The sequence below is a fragment of the Hyaena hyaena genome, unplaced genomic scaffold, assembly GCF_003009895.1.
Source record: "Hyaena hyaena isolate Hyena2069 unplaced genomic scaffold, ASM300989v1 scaffold_117, whole genome shotgun sequence".
Classification (NCBI taxonomy): Eukaryota; Metazoa; Chordata; class Mammalia; order Carnivora; family Hyaenidae; genus Hyaena; species Hyaena hyaena.
The window spans coordinates 2,442,395-2,466,613 of NW_024080749.1; the positions used below are offsets into that span (position 1 = coordinate 2,442,395).

At 42.7% G+C, this 24,219-nt stretch overlaps 1 protein-coding gene across 2 annotated transcripts in view; it reads right to left on the reverse strand.

Annotated features, from left to right (window-relative positions):
- DOCK10 (dedicator of cytokinesis 10) overlaps positions 1-14,199 on the reverse strand; it is a 271,622-nt gene extending 257,423 nt beyond the window's left edge. For both annotated transcript variants that reach the window (XM_039236824.1, XM_039236822.1), the window contains exon 1: positions 14,077-14,199. In XM_039236824.1, the coding sequence (XP_039092755.1) occupies positions 14,077-14,199 (123 nt within the window). The remainder of the gene's footprint in view (positions 1-14,076) is intronic.
- Positions 14,200-24,219: the final 10,020 nt, after the last annotated feature.

Consider the following 24,219-nt stretch of genomic DNA (forward strand, 5'->3'; position numbering starts at 1 on the left):
GATGTAAAAAGAGACTATTAAGTGAACATTGGAATTTTTTTAAAAACACACATAGAGCAATTATTATGGTTTCCAAAACAGTGTAGGAAAGCTCCCTGACCTGAAGGGGAAAAAATAGAATTTTTAAGGACTAAAATAGCACTAACATTCACTGATCAAATCATATAGCTTTGGTGAACATATTGAGGGCTTTCTTGAAAACACAAGCCACCTTCCATTATGGGACTGGGAACAGACTGCTGTCAAGACTCTGTTGAGTCTTCCTGAATTGTCATCAATCATTCTGTGCACCCAGCTCAGAGTTCCATTCTGCCCCGGACTCGTGATTGCCCCCAGCACCAGCAGGAGGGACAATAACCTCCTTGGCGGAACAGTGGGGCCTGTGTGTGCAGCGGGGCAGCCGCGAGAGGAGGGGCTGGTGTTGGAACAATGATTAACACCTGCCCCGCTGAATCCTATTTACTCAAGAGTCTACATTCAGGCCAACCAACACTTAGTATTATTCTTTTTGTCTTTGAATAGCGTTTTGTGGAGGGGGCGCCTGGGTGGCTTAGTCGGTTAAGCGTCCGACTTTCGCTTAGGTCATGATCTCGCTGTTCGTGGGTTCGAGCCCCACGTCGGGCTCTGTGCTGACTGCCAGCTCAGAGCCTGGAGCCTGTTTCAGAGTCTGTGACTCCCTCTCTCTCTGACCCTCCCCTGCTCACGCTGTCTCTCTGTCTCTCTCCTAGAAATAAATAAAACATTAAAAAAAATTAAAAAAAAAAAAAAAGAATAGCATTTTGTGGGAATCTTAAATTCAATTCCGTTCAGTTTACTTCAATTCAGTTGGTGATTACTGAGCAGGTACTCTAGGCTGATACTTGATTGCTTAAGTATTTCTTCGCGGACGTACCCAGGACTTTCTTTACTGCAAACCAGGCACTCAGATTGCCTTCAACTATGCCTCCTCTGTACTTCTGCCATCTCTAAGGGGGACGTGCCTTCTTACATTTAGTAAGCATTTAGCAAACATCTACCACGTGTCAGACATTTTGCTGCCCTGGAGATACGGAAACAATAACCACAGTGCCGATTTTCGAAGGGTATTGGAAATATGTAGGCAAAACCGTGCTCCCTCCTCCTGGTCCAGAAGAGGCCATGGAGACAAGTGTCATGCGAACTGTGGTTACCTGTACCAGAGATCGGGCTGGCCACCAGTAAAGTGATAAACTGTTATCCCCGATACCACTAGTCTGCCAAGGGATCAGGACCCTTCAAAAGGTACACCTGCTGGGGGATAATTCAAGTCCATGAGGATCTTGTATATTTAAGGTTGATCTCCAGCTGCTGAATGAAATACCCTGGATCTTGTGAGGGATCAGGCTGCTGGGAAAGAAGATTCTACTGTCTTCCTAACAACTGTGATATCCTACTAGGGCAAAGACAGATCATACTACTTTTCTCAGGTGTGGGAGGGAGGTGAAGAGGCAGCGGCAAAACAGAGAGGCAAAATGAGAACTGGAAAAAAGAGAAGTTTTCGATGATGCTCTTTCAATGTGAGTGAGAAGCTGCGGAGCTTGTAGGAGAGAGTTCAAACTCACCTATATTCGGTCATGTGGGACCTGGACTGGAAGCTGAATGGCTACAATTACAAAGGCAGGCATGGAGCTAGAATCCTCCTTCTCTCTCTTTTTTAAATGTATTTTTGAGAGAAAGAGAGAGAGAGATTGAAGTGAGAGAGAGCAAGAACCAGGGGAAGGAGCAGAGCAAGAGGGAGACACAGAATCGGAAGCAGGCTCCAGGCTCTGAGCTGTCAGCACAGAGCCCAATGCGGGGCTCAAACTCACAAACTGCAAGATCATGACCTGAGCCAAAGTCGGACGCTTAAATAACTGAGCCACCCAAGCCCCCAATGAAATCCTCTCTTTCTTAACATAGATGGTCTTTATATTCTCAGTAGGATGCAAAGAAGGACATCAAATTGCAACCTTGCTTTAAAGGACCCACGAGGTCAGAAGAACCTGTCTTGCACATCTTTGTCCCTGTTAACTGTCCTATTGCCAGTTCTAACCCCCAGCCCCGTCCTTAGAAGATATAAACAGCCATTCCCTCCATTTTCACCACTGCAATACAAATCTGGTTGTAATTCATTGGAACCAAGTCTTCCAATTGCTAAAATCAGACTTTTTTTTTAAGTTTTAATGTTTATTTTTAAAGGAGAGAGAGAGACAGAGTATGAGCAGGGAAGGGGCAGAGAGAGAGGGAGATACAAAGTTTGAAGCAGGCTCCAGGCTCTGGGCTGTCAGCACAAAGTCACACGCAGGGCTCAAACTCACAATCTGTGAGATCATGACCTGAACCGAAGTTGGACACTTAACCAACCGAGCCACCCAGGTGCCCCTAAAATCAGACATCTTAATCAGTAATGGTGTTATTAAATTTTTTTTAATGTATATATTTTAATACTGTGTTTTCCTACAAAAACCTCTTTAGAAAAGTAAGAGCACCCTAGATTTTTAGGACTAAAGCATCTTTAAAGGTCTGTCCAACCTTCTTGTTTGCAGACAAGAAGACTGAAACCCAAGGAAGCTTAAAGACTTGGTCAATGTTCCTCAGCCTGGAAACCACTACTTACTCAGGGTAAAAAGATACATTTTTCAAAGTGATTGGATAGCAGTCACGTAATGGCTCTTGACTTCAAAAAATTGAAGCTAATGAATGAACATTTGCTGTGAGCACTCCGAAAGGTCCTGAAATAATCGTATCTGTCCATGTCAGTACATGGATAAATTTTATGACTAGCAGCTTCACACACAGGGACACCTTATAGCTAGTTACCTAGATACACTAAAGCAAACTGGAATACTTTTCATTTGGAAATGAAATCCTCTTTTGAATAAATGTCTGATGTTTAAACAATGGAAAAAGGAAACATACACAGTAAACGACTTTAAACATCAGTTATCCATCTTTGAATTTCCTTCTTCAGAAAAGTCCTGGGGTTCTCATATCACTTTCCATTTTCGTGAAGGTTACTCAGCTGTAATCCATTTCCATTTTCTCTCTTCTAAAGACCAATGACAAAGGGACTTTTAAGAGCTAATTAAATAAACAACGGATGTTTAAAAATAATTTAATTATCACATTTCATGGAGTAGTAAATTTTGTTACTTTTTTTGTTTGTTTGTTTGTTTGCTTGTTTGTCAAAGCGTCAAATGTTCACGCCTGGGTTCTTTATATAGAATGCGGGATTTGAAAGGCCAAAGTCATTGGCCTTTTTGACGGCCTTAATTAGTCACTTGAACTGTAATTACTGAAATCATTACATAAAGAAAAGCTCATTGTACCATCATAAATGGTGTCATCTTTTGTAAAATAGCCCCCTCTCCCCCCAGATCCTATTGTTAAACTCTGCCATTTTAGCACGGAGCTTCCCAAATTCCTTATGTCAGGGGAGAGGAGATCTCCTGAAACTGAATTAGAAAAACTGACTAATTTCACATTTACCAGCACAATTAAAGGATCTTTGGCTGATCTAGGTCCATTAATTCTTCTTGTCTCAAAGGCACTTCCACCTCACAATCCAGTTGCCGAATATTAACATTTTCAAAGACACGTGCTTCCCTTTATCGCCACAAACTCAGCCACGTTCATTCAATTTTATTATTTCTACATCATTGAATGTAGGTCAACATGTCGAGTCCAGCAAAAACAAGTATTTCTTTCCAGCTGACTGACACTGCTGTGAAAGATAAGAGGCAAACAAATCTCACTTCAGTGGAAAAAACTCCTCTCGTTTGTAAACACGAACATCAAAATCAAGACTACAGAAGACAGTGTAACAGATGTACTGTAGCAACCCAATTATCCCAGGCTTATCTGCCAGAAATGTATTTCTATAGAAGAAGAAGAAGCCAATGATACCCCTTGCAGAGTGGAAGGGGCCTTTGTTTGCAAAGCTTAACCTGTTCTGTGCCGTCTTGTCCCAGGAAAATGACTGAGCATGGACAGTGTCCAAAGTTGGAGTCATTCCTGATATACCGCATCGCTGAGATGTCCTAAATGAAGAATGGTTAAGCAGAGCCTCACATCTTCTCCTGTTAAGAAATTCTATTTCCAAACCTCTTCCTGTGGCTGGGACTCTGGGGGTTCCTTGTGTGTCCTTGCTCTCTTGCATAGATGCTAATTGCATGTTTAATGAGGCCAGCCTGCCTGCCTGGTGGAAGTAGTCTGCAGGTCAGGGCAGCTGTGGAGACCACAGGCTCTGGAGTTGGGCTACCTGTGCACAACTCTAGGATTCATCATGTACTGCACATTGGATCTGGGCCAAGGTGGACGTCTCGGCATCTCCTTCCTCCATTGCTATGCAGTTGTCATGAGGGTTAAAATATGCAATCCATTGCTATCCAGTTGTCATGTGGGTTGAAAGAGATTATATGAGTCAAGTACCTGGCACATAGGATATGCACAATATCTTTCTATGTAATTGCATTTCCACCACTTACCAAGGAGATGGTGAAGAAGATGGCCCAGGAACATCATTAGCAGATACGGACAAACTGGTCATTTGTAAGGCATAACTAACTCCATGACAATCTCCTACTGATGTGCAACCAGCCCAGCCTCCTGATGTTCCTTTTAGCACCTCACTTGCAGCGCTTACACCCAAATAGTAAATAGAGTATAAAGGTTGTGAAACAGGCAAGTTTCCTTCTCTCAATTGCACATGTATTCGAAAGGAAGAAGTTTGGAAAAGAGAAACAAGAAATTAAATAAGTAAAAAGATCAGTCTAGGAGGTCATCAGAGCTATAAGGAAAATGATGGATGGTAACGGGACACAGAGGTTTGCGGCAGAGGGGGCTGAGGAACATGCTTCAACTTGGAGACCCCGGATTGCCTTCCTGAGAAGGAGACATTTAAGAACCTGATGGATGAGGAGAAGCCTTGAGAACTCTAAGGCAGAGGAATGGCAAATGCAAGAACCCCATCATCTAATCCCCTAATTTCACAGATGAGGAAACAAAGACTTGTAAAAGAGGGATGACTTAGCAAAGAGCCAGGGATGGAATTCTGGTCTGTGATATTTTCCTACACTCCCCAGTTGGCCATATTGTTCAAAGGGCTTGTGGACAGTGGAGGTGAGGAAAGAGCATCCCCAAATGGGGGGAAGGACAGTCAGTCAAAGGGATCCTGGACCACATCCCCACATGTAGTCCACAGAATTTAATCCTTAGGGCATTCCTATGTGAAGGAGAGAAATCATGTTTTCTGAGACTCATGGACCATAAGAAAAAAAAAAAAAACTTTAATGATTTTCTGAATCTAGCAATCAGATTTTCCGGTACAACCAATTATTTTCAAATCACTTGGGGTTTCAGTGATAGCAACAAAGGATCATTATTGCAAGACCTTCATGAGTTGCAATGATCATGCCTGAAAATTCTCATTAATCCAGGTAACACTGCCCTCCCCCTCGGAACACATCTTTATGGCTATAACCGGGGTGGGGGATGACTTTCGCAGATTCATATTGTAACTACTTCATAAACCTTATGGAAATTTTTACTTAACCTGGTCATATAAGTGTACACCACATTTAAGGTGTTGCGTGAAGGAGAAAATATAACAGAAACCATCAAGGGACTTCCCAAAGTCACTTAGCAATGAACCGATCCCATTTCCATACACTTCTGGGTGATCTGAACTGTATTTTTTGCCTCAAGCAACTTTCAAGGAGTTGCAGAATAAACTATATTGTGTTGGACCCTCATGCAATTGCCTTTGCCTGGCAATATGCAGCAAAAATATGGCCAAAGCTGTAGCTGATTTTTGTGTTTCTCAGATGTTAACATGTTTACAAATCACCAGAGGATCTTGTTCTGTGTGTTCTCTCCCAGTAGATTTCAGCATCCCCATGGGACTCTGGGACTCTGCATTTCTAACAAGCCTCCATGGGATTCTAAAGCTGCTGGCCCATGGACCACATTCTAAGGGCTGAGAGTCCATACTGCCCAGTATGGAAAATCACAGGAAAAAAATGTCTTGTCTCTTACGTCTCAATATAAGTTAAAGCCGAACACACATGGAACAAATTATTTTCTTGTATACTGTAGACCTCTTAATCTTAGGACTGATCAGGTTGTTCCTCTTTGACTTGTCCGTCATGAATCAGTCTGTAGCACTTAATGGTTATGGGATGTATTCACTGATCCTAGTCCCTTGACCTACTCTTGAGTACATCTAACTTTCCTAATACTGCTTTTTGTTGTTGCTGCTGATATCGCTACTTACCCCTTTACTTACTGTATTTTTTATTGTTGTCTTACATGCATCTTTGTAACACACGTGGGATCACTCCTTTGAATAAGAAAGTGTGTGAACAAAGAATCCCAACACAACCTAGTTAAATGAAAATACGTGCTCAAGGACACATCTATGCCCTGGACAATTTCAGTCACCTGCTGGAGTGGGGTGAAGTGACTGAGATGGAGAAGCATCCTGTCCTAGAAAGACACAGAGTTGAGAAGAAATAACCCAACCCTCTTTCACAATATGCTTATGGCTTTGCCAGATGAATGGCCTGGGGATGGCTAAGCAAGTTTATATATGAAGGACTTAACAACTGAGCTCTGGTTGCCTTAAGGGGATCTGTCACTGTCAGGGGTACTCGAACAGCTTCTGCGGTGGCTTCTAGCCTCAGAAGAAAGCTGAAGTGAACACTGATGGGTATTCCGAATGATCACCGGGAAAAATAGCATTCCTAAAGTAGAGCTAACCATCAGGAGGGAGCATCAAGCAAATTCAACTCCTTATGTCTTCCAACTTAGAGATGCTGCTGGAAGCCACAAGAGAACTGGAACGTAACTCTCTGCTGCTTACTAGTCAGGATACGAGAGAGGTAACTTAACTTACAGTCAGGTATGCAACCTTGTGAGTCTCAATGGCTTCCTCTGTAATTTAACAAGAAGGGCAACGTCCACATAGGGCATTTCTGAGAATTAAGCACTGAACGCCATGCCAGGCACTACATGGGTTCTCTACAAATGGTTTATCCTAACACATACATTACTCCTCTTTTTCTGTGCTAGGCTTTGGAGAAAATGGTTGTGAAGAAAAAGACAGCCAAGAACCATGCTCATTTTTTTCATTTTGGGGCCCATCTAGAAGTTGTCTGGGACCCCTGTTGTTACCGTTTATTTTCAAAGTTACTTCTGCAACGCCCTTAGGAAGTAAAACAACAACAACAACAACAACACATTGGTTGATACAACCAATAACATTTGACCTTGACGTTATAAAATAAGTTTGTGTTGACTTGTTCACCAGCCAGGGACATTGCTCATGGAAGAACGTTAAACAACGTAAACCCGTAGGACTGTGGTTTCTGCCAAAGTGTAAACACCTTGATGCGAAGAGCTCTGTCAAAACCAAACCAAACCAAGCCAGTGACACTGTGTTGTGGGTGCCAAACAGGTCTTTGCTCTGCATATTGCTGTGACCCCAGCTGCTGACAGTAAGACAAGTCTTCTGCTCTCATTCAGTGTCACTTTCCACATCTATCACCCACTCTTCCTCCCCCCCGGCATCTGACTTTTTGGAAATTCTAGCATCTCCCACTCAAGTTTCTGAAGCCCCTCCTACTCTCAATGATTTAAATATCACAAGGTTCTGAGGAGAGGAAATTCTCCCATCTAGAAATTCCTCCTGCTCCTGTAAACATGTTTACAGATTCATTACTTCTGAGCCACAGATCTTCGGTCTGTCAAAGGTTCAGCTGCTTCTTCGAAGCTCCCTAAGTTAACAAAATCAGTATCACTGGAGAACACAGGAAGTTAGAAAATATCAAGCCAAAGTGAGGATATGGAATTTTGTGATTACTGAAGTCCATGCTGACCTTTCTCTACCACTTACCCTTTATGCTTTCTGGGTAAGTAGGGAGGGGGAAAACATTCTGGTTAAGTACAGTCACTTCTGGCAGGATGTGTTTTCTTTAAAAGAAGTTGATAAACAGAAATACCATACGATCCAGTAATTCCACTACTAGGTATTTTCCCAAAGAAAAGGAAAACACAAATTCAAAGAGACACAGGCATTCCTATGTATATTGAAGCATTATTTACAATAACCAAGATATGGAGGTTACCGAAGCATCCATCAATAGATGAATGGATAATAAGATGTGATATGAGATATACATATACCACATTGTATATATATGTATGTGTATATATATATCACATGGTATATACATACACACGTATATATGTATATGTATATATGTAGACACTTATACAATGAAACATTATACCCATAAAAAGAAGAAAATCTTGCCATTTGTGACTGCATGAATAGACCTACCAAGTATTACACTAAGTGTAATTAAGTCAGAAAAAAACCAAATAGTTTATGACTTCTTATTTGTGAATCTAAAGAATGAAACAAAGGAACAAACACACAAACAGACAAGCAGACTCTTAAATACAAAGAGGGATGGTGGATGAGGGTATGGATGAAATAGATGAAAGGGATTAAGAAATACACATTTCCAGTAATAAAATAAGTAACAGAGATGAAAATTACAGTATAGGGAATACAGCCAATAATACTGTAATAACATATGGTGACAGCTGATGATTACACTTGTCATGATGGGCACTGAGTAATGTATAGAATTGTTGAATCACTATGTTGTGCACTTAAAACTAATTAGCATTGCATGTCAATTATGCTTGCATAATAAAGAAGTAAAAATAAATAAAAGAAGTTAATAAGGTAACTACAATACAAAAATGACTTGAAGAGAAATTTTGGGGTAACAAAAGAGTAAATGTCATAAATGCATTGAAGACTGCATATTAATAAAGTGGTTCTGATCTGGGAAATAACATAAGAGGCTTTAAGCAAAAACTGGCGAAATGATTATTAGTTCCTCAGAGCCTTCCATTTCTCTGACTCACCCAATCACGTTCCATAAATAAAGCTGCATTTGTCTCCAGTGACAGACCTGATGTGGTATTAGCGGAAAAGTCATCTCTACTTTTTAAAGTATTTTTTTGAAATGCTATCAACTGTATAATCAGAAAAGTGTACAAATCCTAGGTTTATAGCTTAATGAATTGTAGAAAGCTGTCTAAATGAACTAATTCATGCAAAAATACAAATACACTTTACATATTTTAAAAGAGGGGCCCCTGGGTGGCTCAGTCACTTAAGTGTCCACCCAGCTCAGGTCATGATCTCATGTTCACGAGTTCAAGCCCTGCATCTGGCTCTGTGCTGATAGTTCAAAGCCTGGAGACTGCTTTGGATTCTGTGTCTCCCTCTTTCTCTGTCCTTCCCCTGCTTACACTCTGTCTTTCTCTGTCACTCAAAAATAAATTAACATAAAAAAATTTTAGGGGCATCTGGGTGGCTCAGTCGGTTAATCATCCGACTTCAGCTCAGGTCATGATCTCGTGGTTCTGAGTTTGAGCCCCACGTCAGGCTCTGTGCAGACAGCTCAGAGCATGGAACCTACTTCAGATTCTGTGTCTCCCTCTCTCTCTGTTCCTCCTCTGCTCGTGTTCTGTCTCTCTCTCAAATAAAGGTTAAAATAAAAAAAAAAATTTAAAGAATAGCTTCCTATAAAGAATTTCTAATTAGTGGAATTAGAGCTTTGAGGCCAACATGGTATATGTATTTGACCAAAGTAATAAAACACTCAATAAAGCATTCCTCCCACTGACATGGGAGAAAAGTTTTTAATCATTTTTGAACTGACACTCTGCTCTAAAGAAGTTTGCTTTGTGAGACTGCCATGCATGGGGTGTCTGGAAACTACAAACTCTACCTGATCCTGAGATTGGCCTTGGCATGAGTTGTGATTCATTTGTTTTCCATGAAAACAAATTAAGATAACTAAGGAGCAATTATTTCTTTTTTAAAAATATATGGCTCTTGTTCATAACTGTTATGTGTCATTATGATTGCTTTTATCCTTTTAAACAACTTCATTGAGTTGTCTTTGGCATATAAAACTATATATTTAAGGAGTGCAACTTGATATGTTTTGATATAGGTTTACATTGTGAAAAGATCACCACAGATGAAGATAACCTAACCTTCACCTCTACATAGTTATCACTGTGTGTGTGTGCATGGGTGTGTGTGTTAGAAACCTTCAAATATATAATCCACTATTGTCAGCCATCATCACCATCCTGTACATTGGATCTCTAGAAGTTATTCATCTTGTATAACTGAAATGTTGTATCCTTTGACCACCATCTCTTCAATTTCCCCCCACCTCCCACTGCCTGCCCCTATAAGTACCATTGTATTCTTCGCTTCTGTGAGGGTTTCTTTCTTTTCTATTTTTTTATCATTTTCTGTTCCACATGTAAGTTCATGCAGTATTCGTCTTTCTGTGTCTGACTTGTCTACTGAGCATAATGTCCTCTAGATCCATCTGCAGTGTCTCAAATGACAGGGATTCCTTCTTCTATATCATCTATATCTATCTATTATATCTATATCTATATCTATCTATTATATATATATGTATATGTATACACACATATATATAACATTTTCTTTATCCATTCATCCCTCAACAGACATTTCGTACCTGGCTATCGTGAAAATGTTGCAATGGGGATGAGAGTGTAAGTATCTCTTCATAATTTTTCTTTTTTTTAATAAAATTTTTTAACATTTTTATTTACTTTTGAAAGACAGAGAGACAGAGCATGAGTGGGGGGAAGGGCAGAGAGAAAAGGAGACACAGAATCCGAAGCTGGCTCCAGGCTCTGAGCTGTCAGTATAGAGCCGGATGCGGGGCTCGAACCCACCAACTGTGAGACGAGTTGACGCGAGTTGAAGTCAGACGCTTAACTGTCTGAGCCACCCAGGTGCCCCATCTTCATAATTATTCATAAGAGGGATGCAAAATAAGGTTGGCTGGCCCTGGCTGGGAGTCTGCCTGCACATAAGCCTGCCACGGTGCCTTCGGTTAAGACTGAAATCAGGTTTGCTCAGGCACATGCTTCTACTTTCCCCAACAACTGCCTTAACGCCTGGGCCCCTAGTCAGCTGCTCTCACTCAGTATCTCTTTGCTCCACATTCTCCATAAGCACATACATTTTGAAGCCTTCTTGTCCGATGTGTGTTTGTGTGTTTGTGTGTGTGTGTGTGTGTGTACATCCCACTCTCTGAGTCCACAACTCACAACTACGTTGTTAATCTAACAACCTTGCTTACTCTTATTGGAGGAAGCAGAGCTCCAACCTTACAACAATCTCTCCATAACATTCTGGAGGATTTTGGTCCCCAAAGCAGGGATTTTGGAAAAGGAACTGTATGAATCCAGCAGCGAGACAGTTTTTCTCAATAAGACTTTCTAGTGTTTCTCAGATATTCTTCAGAATATGACAGCTTGCTCCAATACACACAATTCTACTTGACTGTACTGAAGTGGGTGACCCATGCTTTCAACAACAGCCAAATTATGGAAGGAGCCTAAATCAAGAAGATATAGAAGATTATCTATACAATGGAACACTACTTGGCAATGAGAAAGAATGAAATCCTGCCATTTGCAGCAACATGGATGGAACTGGAAGGTATTATGCTGAGTGAAATAACTCAGTCAGAAAAAGAGAGATATCATATGTTTTCACACATATGTAGGTCTTGGGAAATTTAACAGAAGGCCATGGGGGAAGCAAAGGGAAAAAAAAATTACCAACAGAGAGGGAGGCGAACTGTAAGAGACTCTTAAATACAGACAACAAACTGAATGTTGGTGGGGGGTTGTGGAGAGAGGAAAATGGGTGACAGGCATGGAGGAGGGCACTTGCTGGGGATGAGCACTGGGTGTTGTACGGAAGCCAATTTGACAATAAATTATATTTTTAAAAAAGTGAAGCAGGAAACCCATAATCTTCTTCCCCTATCTTATTAGTATTCTCACTTGACAACCAGGATTTGAGGACTCGAAGCAGCAAACATAAAGGATCTTAAGGGATTGGGTCACATAAGCCAGGATTAGTCTCCACACATAGTCCAATTAGAAGGTTTTAGGTTCAAAAGGGATGCTGTGCCCACCGAATTTGGGTGCCAAATCAGAGAACTCATCACCTTCCTGTTTCCCTTTAAGAGTTACCTGACAGAATGAAATGCAAAGCACGTGTCTTCTTGCTGCCAAAATCGCAGCCCAAACTGCCTGATTCAATGCGTAAGATCCCATGAAAGGTCTTGGCAAAAGCTAATTCAGGAGTGTTGGCCAAGGTGCTGAAGTGAGGGGAGGGGCGCAGGTCCACTTTTGTCAGAGCTGTCCCCTCCCCTGACCCTTTTTAAGACACTGAGCTTATCCATTCTGACAAGACACCCTAGGATTTCGAATCTGGCATAAATTTGGAGAAAGTAATGGGCGTATATAGAAAGGTCTGTAGGGTACATATTCTTTGTAGACTTTCTAGCGCTATAGCACTCAGGGGAATCCACCTAAAAACAGAATAAAAATCAAAAACAACTTTTAAGGCTGTTTATTCAAAATGCATGCTACAAATTACTTCTCTGCACTTGTCTACCAGATCATTCCACAGCCTCCGTGAAATCAACCGCAAAGTAATCTTAAAGTAAATGGCAAGGAATGACAAATCCACCCGAATGATCATTCTGTAGTAAAAATTATTTTCGATGCGTGCTTCAAGATTTTCTCTATTACTCGAACTGACCTTCCCCTCCCCCCGCCCACACAAATGTCCTTTTTTTTTTTTTTTTTTTTGTCTTTGACAGTTTATCCTTCCTGTCCTGAAAACGAGCATGCTGATATCAGTACCATGAGCAGTCCCTGGCCGGCGTTGGCAAACAGTTGAAATCACCTCTGGGTGACTGCAGGCTGCAGCCAGTGGGAAGTGAAAGAAAAGGCACCCTGGCCACCAACCCTGGCCACACTCCAGTCCCCCCCACCCGTTTGGGCATCTGACGCCCCTTCCCTCTGCCAGGCAATTAGCTTCCGTTCAACTTTCCGACCTCTGGCTTTAGAGAAAAGTCCTGGCTGTGGGAACTGGCTCTGGGCAGCTCTTGGCTCCCTCTTCATGGGTGACTGGCAAGAGTAACACTTTCTTCGACACTTTTAAAAGAAGTCGTTTAATTCCTAATGATATTTCCTGGCAATAAGGAAAATGAAACCTACAGCGTGGGATCCTGGTCCAGCAAGAGGCAGGCCAACGGTGCGGCTGTTGCGCCCACGTCTCACTGTAACGCTGTTCCCACACCTCTCCATTGCCACCAGCGTTGATTTTTCTCTCCTGACACTTGCACCCCGGAGTGTGAGCCCTACTGCAACTTATAAGCATCAGGAGAGATGGGGATATGGTTTGGGTATCGGACGGAAAGGCTGGCTGCTGCCCCAGGGATTTCCCGCGGAAATCACCCAGAACTTAGAAGGCATTTCAACAAGGAAGTAACCAGTAAAGCGATCTTGGCGGGAGAACCCCGTGAACATCTCAGAAAAATACCAGAAACCACTCGATGCTTAATGACCCACGTCCCCTGCAGCCAGTACCCCCCGCCTCCCACCCCGGCCCTTTCGGGAGGAGTACAAAGTGGTTTGTGGCTTTTTAACCGCGAGGAGGGGGGACAGTGCTCAGGACATTAATTTCCGCGACAGCGTTAACGCGGAGCTGCCGGCTTCGGCTGGAGCGAGGACCGCGGGTCACATCTTTCCTCGCTGCGCACCAGTCGCGGGTGGCGAGGAAGACGCGCAGACTTGGGACCTGTGGCCCGAGGGGTTCCCTCCCTCCGACCCCCCACCCCCAGGGTCCCCGGCACCCCCACGACCTTGCGCCGATGTGACTCGGGACGCAATCCCGCCGGCTCCCCAGCCCCCCAAACCCACACGCATCCTCTCCCACGCTGCGCTGGAGTGTCCCCGGTCCAACCCCCCCCCCCCCACACACACACCCAGCACGCCCCTGGCCCGGAAGCGTCGGTGGCGCTGCCTCCCGGAGGGGTGCTGGGGGGGTCGGGGAGGGGCGCGCCGGGCGCTCCGGGAGGCCGGGCTCGGGGCCCCGGGGCGCGCGGGAAGGCGTGGGGGACGCGCCGCACTCACCCGCTGCTGCTGCCGGCTGCTGACGGCCACCGCGGCGGCGGACGCGGCGCTGTGCCGGAGCTCGGCCGCCTGCCCGGGTCTCAGCAGGCTCCGGGTGAACCTGCGGGTCCGCTCGCCGGCCATCGCCTGCCGCGCCGCTCGCGCGGGGGCCCGGAGCGCGCGTCCCGCCGGCCTTCCCCGCGCCAACCCTGTCTACCCACCCGCCGTTCAGGAAGCGGAACTCGGAGCCTCTCCCCCCCCACCCCCCTTCCTCGCTCTACACTCGCAAGAGGCGGGTTTTTCTCTCGCGCACCCCCACTCCCCCACCCCCTTCCCGCCGCCGAAGCTTCGCGACGACTTTGCAAACTCTGCGCTCCCCCGGGCGCGCGCAGCCAACTCGGCGAGCGGCGGCGGCGGCGGCGGCGGCGGCGGCGGCGGCGTCTCTGCTGCGGGGGCCGCGGGGCGCGCGCGGGGCGGCTCCGGCTGGCCGGCCGGGACCCTCCCCGTCGCCCCGGGGACCGGCAGGCGGCGGTGGGGGGCAGGGCGCGGGGCGGCCGCCGTGGGGCTCAGGGCGGGGCCTGCCCACGCTTCTCGCCCCCATTTGGAGGCTCCTGGCGGGGCCGGAGCTCTAGCCGCGTTTCCTGATTCGGTCCCCACCTTCGGAGGCTGGCGAATGGGCGCGGGCGCAGCTCGGTGGCCCCTTACATTCTTAGGAAAAGGTCAGAGGCTCGTGGCATCTCCGCAGCATCGCCAGAGCCAGCCCTTAGAAGGCTTCTCTGCCCAGAGTCCTCCCTCAGGGCCATACGGATCCACCCACGCCTTCAGCCGGCATTCATAAAGCGCCCACTACGTGCCGGTAGTGGAAGATTGTTCTGGAAACAGGGGACAAGGAGGGGAATTGATCAGGCCTACCTAAAGGCTGTGTGGGGCTGATAGGATTCTGGGGTTAGGGGTGGGAGGCAGCAAATGACTAGGTTAAATAAACGAATTCAAGAGTGTGAACGAGGGCATTTCAGATGGTAGAAGCTAGAGAACAATAAAACAGGGTAATGCAGTGGAAGAGGCTTGGTGGGGGCGGTATTTGATACGGTGGGGGGGCCAGAGCTGACTTGTGGGGTTACCAGGTAGGGTGGTCCGCAGGGGGGCATTCTTAACACTTGTGTTGTCTTCTACTCCCGCTCTCACCCCACAGTCCCGTCTGCAGATTGCCTCCAGCCCACTGATTAAAGTCCACTAAGAATTCTCGTTTCGAGTCACACGCAGGATAGTTCTTCACTCGGTGTGGGGCTGGCTGGGAATATGAGCAATGCTGGCCTCTAAAGATGCTCCTCTTGAGAGATCCAGGGCAACGTCTCCCAAGTTCTCTAGGTTTTCCTTAGCAGCCTTTTCTAGATCCACGACCCTGACATTTTCCCAGAGTCAATATGTAATTTTAACACAAGGTTGCACCTGGGTACAAAAACTTCTTGAAAAGCTGATAAATGCACTTGAGTCAGCGCTCTGCTATATGGGAGTTAAGTCAATCAGAGGTACTGATTGGCATCACTGCAGCACATTCTAGAAATCAAAGCGGGCAGAGACTAAGATTTGGGAAGAACCATCTGAAATATCAGTTGGTTCATATAACGAAAGACTGGATCTTGCATTATATGCTTTCATCTTGCTGGACAATATGCGAAGAGCATCATGGTTAAAGATAAACAGGGTGGTTGCCTTTGTGGTGGTCAATGGAGATCTCTGTGGTAAATGGAGATCTCTGCGGGAATAACTCCTTCCAACGACACTCTTCCCTAACAAGTGTGATCTATGCGGATCCTTTTAAATGTCCCTTCTCTCTAGAGAGATAACGTGTCAAGCCTTTTTAAATACACTTGAACTTTCCAAGAACAGATGTCTAGTCTTTGTCCCCAATTTTCAGACCACTGCCTGGCACAAAGTAGACACTCAATAAATAGTGGTTTCTGGATGACTTTCCCGAGGCCTTAGATGGGCTGGGGCAATCAGAGAGGTCGGAGTGCTTGAGATCTAGAAGGAGGGAAAGGAGGAGAGAAAAATGTGTGAGGGCAACTCGCTGAACTGATCTAAAACACTGAGTAACTTACACAACCCATTCTTCAACCACAACCATATCACGTAACAGAATATCACTTGTACTTAATTACTATGAATTTTACTTTCTCAAGCTTCAGAGGACCACCCAGAGCATGGGTGTGAGAAGATTGGATGATACAGTTGACAGACAAGAGCCTATTTGCTCTAATCCACACCCTGTATGATTTCTATTCCATGGGCCACACTAGAAGGAAAGTGACTGTAAGTGGCTTTTACACTCAAGACATTTAAATACCAATGCTCCCCGGGGACATTCCTAAGCACTTGACAGATGTAGATTTTAGTTATGTCCCCTTCTGGATGCCAAGGACGGAGAACTAAATGTCTCCCCCTGGCCACAGCGTAGGCACACACATTCTTTACTGCAGAGACATGACTTCAGGTCTGCTCACTTGGGACTCTCTGACTTTCTGGTGGTCACCCATCTCTCAGTTTCTTGGAGAGGTTTGGCTAAGATGTTTTGTAAAGGCGACTCTATGAAAATGTCATGAACACCCTAATGTAAACTATCAATTTGAGGTGATTATGATGTGTCAGTGTACGTTTACCAATTGTAACAAAGTGTGCCACTCTGGTGGGGAATGTTGATAGTGGTGAACCCTATGAATATAGGGTGGGAAATCTCCGTTATCTTCTTTATTTTGCCGTGAATTTACAACTGCTCTAAAAATAAGGCCCTGAAATACAACAATGAAGAATCAACGTAACACAACAATGAAAAGGCAAATAGCCTAATGGAAGGATGGGCAAAGGATGTGAACATACATTTCTGCAAAGAAAATATGCGAATGGCCAGAGCTCAACACCACTAGTCATTAGGGAAATGGAAATCTAAGTCTCAGTGAGACGCCATAATGGCCATGATGAAAAGCATGGGAAAAAAGAGTGTTTGGAGATGTGGAGAAATTGGAACCCTGGTACATCAGAGGTAAGAATGTTAGATGGTTAGAGCTGCTTTAGAAAGCAGTAGGGTAGGGGCGCCTGGGTGGCTCAGTCGGTTAAGTGTCCAACTTCGACTCAGGTCATGATCTCACAGTTCATGAGTTTAAGCCCCACGTTGGGCTCTGTGCTGACAGCTCAGAACCCAAGCCTGCTTCTCACTCTGTGTCTCCCTCTCTCTCTGCCCCTCCCCTGCTCATGCTCTGTCTCGGTTTCTCAAAAATAAATAAAACATTAAAAAAAAAAAAGGAAAAGAAAGTTCACAGTTGAGCATTTTCTCAAAATGTTAAGCATGGAGTTACCACATGACCCAGCAATTCCACTCCTAGAGAAATGAAAATATCTCTTCGCACAAAAAGCCGTACAACAATGTTCACAGCAGCATTATTTACAATAGCTAAAAGGTGGAAACAACCCAAGTATCCACCACCTAATGAATGGAGAAGCAAGATGTGGCATACCCATACAATAGAATATTTTTTGACTTTGAAAAAAAATGATGTGTTGATATGTGCTCCAGCACGGAGGAAACTTGAAAACATTTTGCTGAGTGAAAGCAGCCAGACACAAAAGGCCAAGTGTTTATGATACTCTTTTTTTTCTTTTTTTTTTTTTTTTTTTTACAAAACATTCAGAATAGGGAAATCTAGAAACAGAAAGGAGATCAATGGTTGTCTAGGGCTACAGTGCTTGGATGAAAATTAGGAGTGACGGCTAATGGGTACAAGGTTTCTGTTTGGGGTGATGAAAATGTTCTGAAATTAATTGTGGTGGAGGTTGCACAAGAAACAGATTTCAGTTGTAGCTTTTGGGAAGGGGAACTTGACAGATGGGAGACAGAATTATTATAATATATTGCCACCCTGTATTATACTATATACCCTATGTGCTTATTGGGTTTTGTATCACATGTATAATAATAACCTAATCACAAATAAACCAAATAATACGTTGTAAAAATTAGGATTGTAAAAAGGGTCATAGCTACGGAGTTAATACACATTCAACATTTTAAAAAAATGTCGTGGAGTCTGTTAAGTTTCCTGGTTCATATTTCTGCTTGGACTTCATCTTCCCTGCTTCTACTTTGTTTCAATCGCCTCACCTCGCTTTGCTTCATTCTGTACCTGCACCATTTCCTTTTAAGAGATATCAGTACAGGGGTCCCTGGGTGGCTCAGTCAGTTGAGTGTGCAACTTTACCTCAGGTCATGTTCTTGAGATTCGTGAGTTCGAGCCCCACATCAGGCTTCCTGCTCTTCATGCATAGCCTACTTTGCATCTTCTGTCCCCCATCTCTCTCTGTCCCTACCCAGCTTGTGCTCTCTCTCAAAAATAAAGCATTACTTTTTTTTTAAGTAAGAGATATCAACATGGAAACATGTTCATCCTGATTCCCATTTCTCAGAGAACAGTTAATTAATAAAACAAATGGAACTTCAGTGGTATCTAATATTGAGAATAGTGGTTAAAAGCACATGCTATGGACTCCAACTGGCTCAAATCCCAATTTTCGTTCTTCCTTCAGTAAGTTATAGAAGCTCTCTAAACCTTGGTTCCCTTACCTGGAAAGTAGGGATAACGATAGATACCTTTGTGGCAAGGCTACAATCATCCATGTAATAATTTGACACATGTATTAATACATGTCATCATACATTAATACATTTGATTCTCATAAGAATAAAAGTGTAAAAGGATACCCTTTTACAAGGAATACTGTGGATATCGTGAGCATTCTGAAGACAGTATCTTTTTAAAATTTTTATTTAATATTTATTTATTTTTGAGAGAGAGAGAGAGAGAGAGCATGAGTGGGAGAGGGCACAGAGAGAGGGAGACACAGAATCTGAAGCAGGCCTCAGGCACCAAGTTGTCAGCACAGAGCCCCACATGGGGACTGAACTCATAAGCTGTGAGATGATGACCTGAGCCAAAGTTGGATGCTTACCCAACTCAGCCACCCAGGCGCCCCTCTGAAAACAATATCTTAGCACAAATCGATGATTCTGGGATTTCATGAATTACAATGAAAATATAATCAGTATATTACAATATTGACCCATTATTATGTAAAAATGTCTAGTAATACCATAGTATGCTACAGCTAGGAATGTAATTCCACAATACATTATTTCATTTCTGTTTTATACATTGTAAAATGGGGTTGTTCAGCCTACTGATCTTATGCCTCATTGTCTCTAAATCCAGATAGATGCTCCCAGAATTTACAGAAGAGGCCTTTTAGGAATCACTGGTAGCAAAATTTGCTCCATGACCTCAAATTTAAGCTTTACATTCTGTATTTTTTAATATTTAGAATGCATAACCTGCCATCAAGTTTTATCGAGTTCTAATTCTCCTCCTTAGTTGGGTTGGCATGGACCATGCCATTCAATCAGATAGAAATATTCCCGTTCTGCAGACATTTATGGAATATCAGCTACGAACAGGATACCACCCAAAACCATGGGAGCCTAGAACTAAACAAATGGTCTGTGTCATTTGGCTTAATTTGTAATAGGGAAACTGACATAAAACATTGTGGTTGGGGGGTAAGATTTTGGAAATGGAATCAGATAGGACCTGTGCTCATATTTTATATTCCTATGGCTCTAATATTGAAATAAAATGACCAAAATAACATGGGCTTTTCTCCTTCCCTCCCTCCCTTTCATCCTTCCTTTCCACTTTTCTTCCTTCCTTCCCTTCTTTAAAACTCAAGCACTTTTCTTCCTTATTCAGAAGCTTCAGGGGCTTTCTAAAGAGGCAGTAAGCACTAATTCTCTGCCCTTGTTCAAAGCTCTATACAACTGAAAAAGTGAAGTTGTCCATAGCCCTCACCTGTCATCCTCTCCGTGACTTTGTCCAAACCTGATTTCCTTGTAAGTAAAAGAAAAGTTTCGTAACCAAGAGTATAAATGTGAAGACTTACTGCCTCTTCCAAAACATCCAGTGGTGTAGTAGTGTGAAAATTTAGTCATTAGTTTAGGAGTGGGAAGACCTGGGTGTCATTTTAAGTCTTGATACTGACTGATTGTAGAAACAAATATCCCATGGCATTAAGCCACCATTCCTAAGTGATACTAAGTCCAGTCTACCCTGGGTATCAGCCTGGACATCAACATGTCTGGAGGCTTGACTATTTCAAGTTTGTCTAATTTACGCAATTTATAAAGTACACTCATTATATCATTTGATTCTCAAATCATTCATCCTAAAAGGCAAATATGTGCAGGCAATATTGCCTCCACTGTTTATAAAGAAAGCTGAGAGAGACTTTGATAACATGGAAATGAGGAGGAGTATTTTGCTATGAATAAAAGGAGAAAGGTATAGGAATACAAATGTCCGGGTTAAATGATTTCCTGATATTGTATCAAGGATTTGTTTATGATTCCATATTAAGGAAAAGTTATATTTATCCTACATTTTTATAATAGGAAGAGAAGTCCAAAGAAGCAGGTGACTTGCCCTGACACTGTAGTTATTATCATTGGGGTAGGTAAATTAAAATAATTTAATTTGGCTACTAAAAAGATACAACTTGTCTTATTCAGCAATAAGTAAAGAAAGTATCAGAATTGTTAAAATATGATTTGAAGGGTGTGATTTTTATGGGGATCCATTGCTCCTTGCCAGGGCCATTTGACCAAGCTGAGTGCCTCCATGCTGTTGATGGGCAAAGATATTAAATTTGATATGGATTTGTTACTGTGTTTACAAAACAGATCCTTCCTTGGGAGAAAATTACACTGAAGATAATATGATTTGAATGTACAGCTCTCTGCCAGGCTGTGTATTTTGCCCACAACCCACATGCAGTACAGTGTTCTAGCATTGTTAATCCACTGGAATCTTCGTAAGGGGGGTGCTTATTTCAAAGAGAGGCACATGGTCGAAAGAAAAGAACAGTTTTAACCGGAAACCAGTCTCTAGGTTCTCTATCCTGTTTTGGCTTTAATTTGTAGTCTAGCCTTAGGGAATTAATGTACCGGGACCTTTATTTCTCCATCTGTAAAAATTATTTGGAGGCAGATTTTGGCTCGATATGAGGAAGAAGGAAATGATTAGCAAATATAGAATGGGAACTTTTCAATTTCTTTCATGCATAATTAAATCCTGCATTTACTTTACTCTTCCAGACATTTCTATTTTCTCCTCCTCTTCTCCTAGGTATCGATAACCTCAGACATCCACTCATAGAAATGCACCTTGACATATGACAAAATTATAATGTAATTTTTTAAAAGAAAGCAACATAGAAATAAATGTTTCTTAGCATTTCATTGAGAAATTTGCATCTATATGCATGAGTAAGATTGGCCATTTGTTCTCTTTTATTTTTTTTTTAAATGTTTTATTTATTTCTAGGAGAGAGAGAGAGAGACAGCGTGAGCAGGGGAGGGTCAGAGAGAGAGGGAGTCACAGACTGAAACAGGCTCCAAGCACTGAGTTGGCAGTCAGCACAGAGCCCGACGCGGGGCTCGAACCCACGAACCGTGAGATCATGACCTAAGCAAAAGTCGGACGCTTAACCGACTAAGCCACCCAGGCGGCCCTTTTTGTTCTCTTTTAGAAAGGAACTTTATTATATGTTGCCCAGAAGATTTTGCAAGTTTGCTGAAGTGGATTGGAACTATTTCAGTCCCTTTCCATGGCCTTCAATAATTTAAGTAACATTGGGATCATTTATTCTCCAAAGGTTGAACTAGAATCCAGCTGCAGATCTGGGTACATTTTTAAAATTTTTTTTAAATGTTTTATTTATTTTTGAGAGAGAGGTAGAGACAGCATGAGCAGGGGAGGGTCAGAGAGAGAGGGAGACACAGAATCCGAAGACAGGCTCCAGGCTCTGAGCTAGCTGACAGCACGGAACTGGACACGGGGCTCGAACCCACGAACTGTGAGATCATGACCTGAGCTGAAGTTGGATGCTTAACCGGCTGAGCCACCCAGGTGCCTGCTGGTTCATTTTTTAATGGGAGATCTATGGTCACTTTCAAATCTCTTCTCTCATAATTGGCCTACTCAAGATTTACACATGTTGGGGCTCCTGGGTGGCTCAGTCCATTAAGTGTCTGACTTCCACTCAGGTCATGATTTCATCATTTGGGAATATGAGCCCACATCAGGTTCTGTGCTGACAGCTCAGAGCCTGGAGCCTGCTTCAGATTCTGTGTCTCCCTCTTTCTCTGCCCCTCCCCCCCTTCTTTCTCTCTCAAAAACTAATAATCATTTAAAAAAGATTTACACATTTCCTTTTAATTCTTAATAATTTATATTTTACTAAGAATATCACCCATTTTTCCAGGTTTTAGAAACATCTGCCTTAGAATTGCATGCATCGATTTATGTATTTTCCATTAGTGTGTATTCTCTTTAATTTTATTATAAAAAGATTTTAAATGTGCCTTAAAAGTATCAAAAAGAAAACAATGAATGCCCATATAACATCTAGCTATATTTACCCATTTTAAATTTAAGAAATCATTAAATTTACTCTAAATAACTCAGCATTTGTCTAAGAGATAAGGGCATTCTCCTATATAACTACAATATCATTCAATACACTGAACTTAATCAACAGTAATTTTTAAATAACTTTTATCATCCATTTCACACAAACTTCTCCAACTGTTCCCAAATACCTTTTATTTATAGCTGTTTCGATTAATCCAGAATTGAATCACAGAAGATGCGTTAATTTGGTTGTCATGTTTCTTAAGCCTTTAATTTAAAACCATTACCTTCATTCTTTTTGGTAACGGCTTTGGTTTAAGAGAGGCAGTACTCCCACATGTTTCTTTCATCTCATTGACTTTTAATTTGTTCTTTTTTGGTTTTTGAAGAATTGGATTTTTTTTAAGTTTATTTTTTTATTTTGAGAGAGAAAGAGAGAGACTGTGTGCACAGTGGGGGGTGTGGGTAGTGAGAGAGGGGGCAGAGAGAGGAAAGACAGAATTCTGAGCTGTCGGTGCAGAATACAGAGGCCCACGTGGGGCCGGATCCCAGGAACAATGAAATCAGAACCTGAGCTGAAATCAAGAGTCAGAAGCTCAAAGGATTGAGCCACTCACGTGCCCCCAGTTTGTTCCTTTTTATCAAAAGGTTTTTACTATTCTTTTTTTAAGTTTGTTTATTTATTTATTTATTTTGAGAAAGAGAGGGAGAGGGGTAGGGGCGAAGGGAGAATCCTAAGCAGGGTCTTCACTGTCAGTGCAGAGCCTAATGTGGGGCTTGAACCCATGAACCTGAGATCATGACCTAATCTGATATCAATCGGGTGCTTAACTGACTGAGCCACACAGGCGCCCCAGTTTTTCTTATTCTTCACTTTGGATTTTGTTTTACTTCTTTCTTTTTCTTTCTTTTTTTTTCCCCCCTTAATTGGGTTCTCAAGGGAAATTAACTATTAGTCTCTTCAAGGAATTGGTTTGGGGTTTTATTAGTTTGATTATATTTTACTGTTAATTTTTTCATTGGTAGGATGATACTCTACCACTCTGCCATGAAGTCATGACATCATGTGGCATTCTCGTCATCAAGCCAAGAGAATGGTGCACCAGATATATACTTAACAAATACCATGTGGTAGTTTATTTTCCAAAAGAGATAGAAAGTGTCTTTTTTTCCTAATAGGCAACCTCAAAAGAAGCATATTATTAATACTCAATCTATGTGTATAGCTTTTCAAAGGTTTAATTCCATACCCTGATTAAGTGGGCAGAAGATAGTTGGGGAAAGATGCTTTGGGTGGATCTAATTGATAAAAATGAAGTATTTTATTTCCAGGAAATTTTCCTTTTAAGAAAATCTATCCTTTTAGTCTCAGTCCTTTCTCAAGTTTGTGATTTTGGTGTGTACTTGCATTTGCACTAACCATTTCCTGTACATATGCTCTATTTGCCTCTGCTTTTGCTGTGGTAAAAAGAAGTGAAATAGAAACATAGTAGTGTTGCACAAAACTCCATTTTTGAAAAGGGATAAGGCAGAGAAAGGAAAGCACTATCAACTGTGCATGCATTTCTGAAGCCTAAAACAAAAATGGCTGATGTACTAGTCTTGGGGATATCTATTCAAATGAAAGCTAATGGGCTTTTGTTTTTCCCAG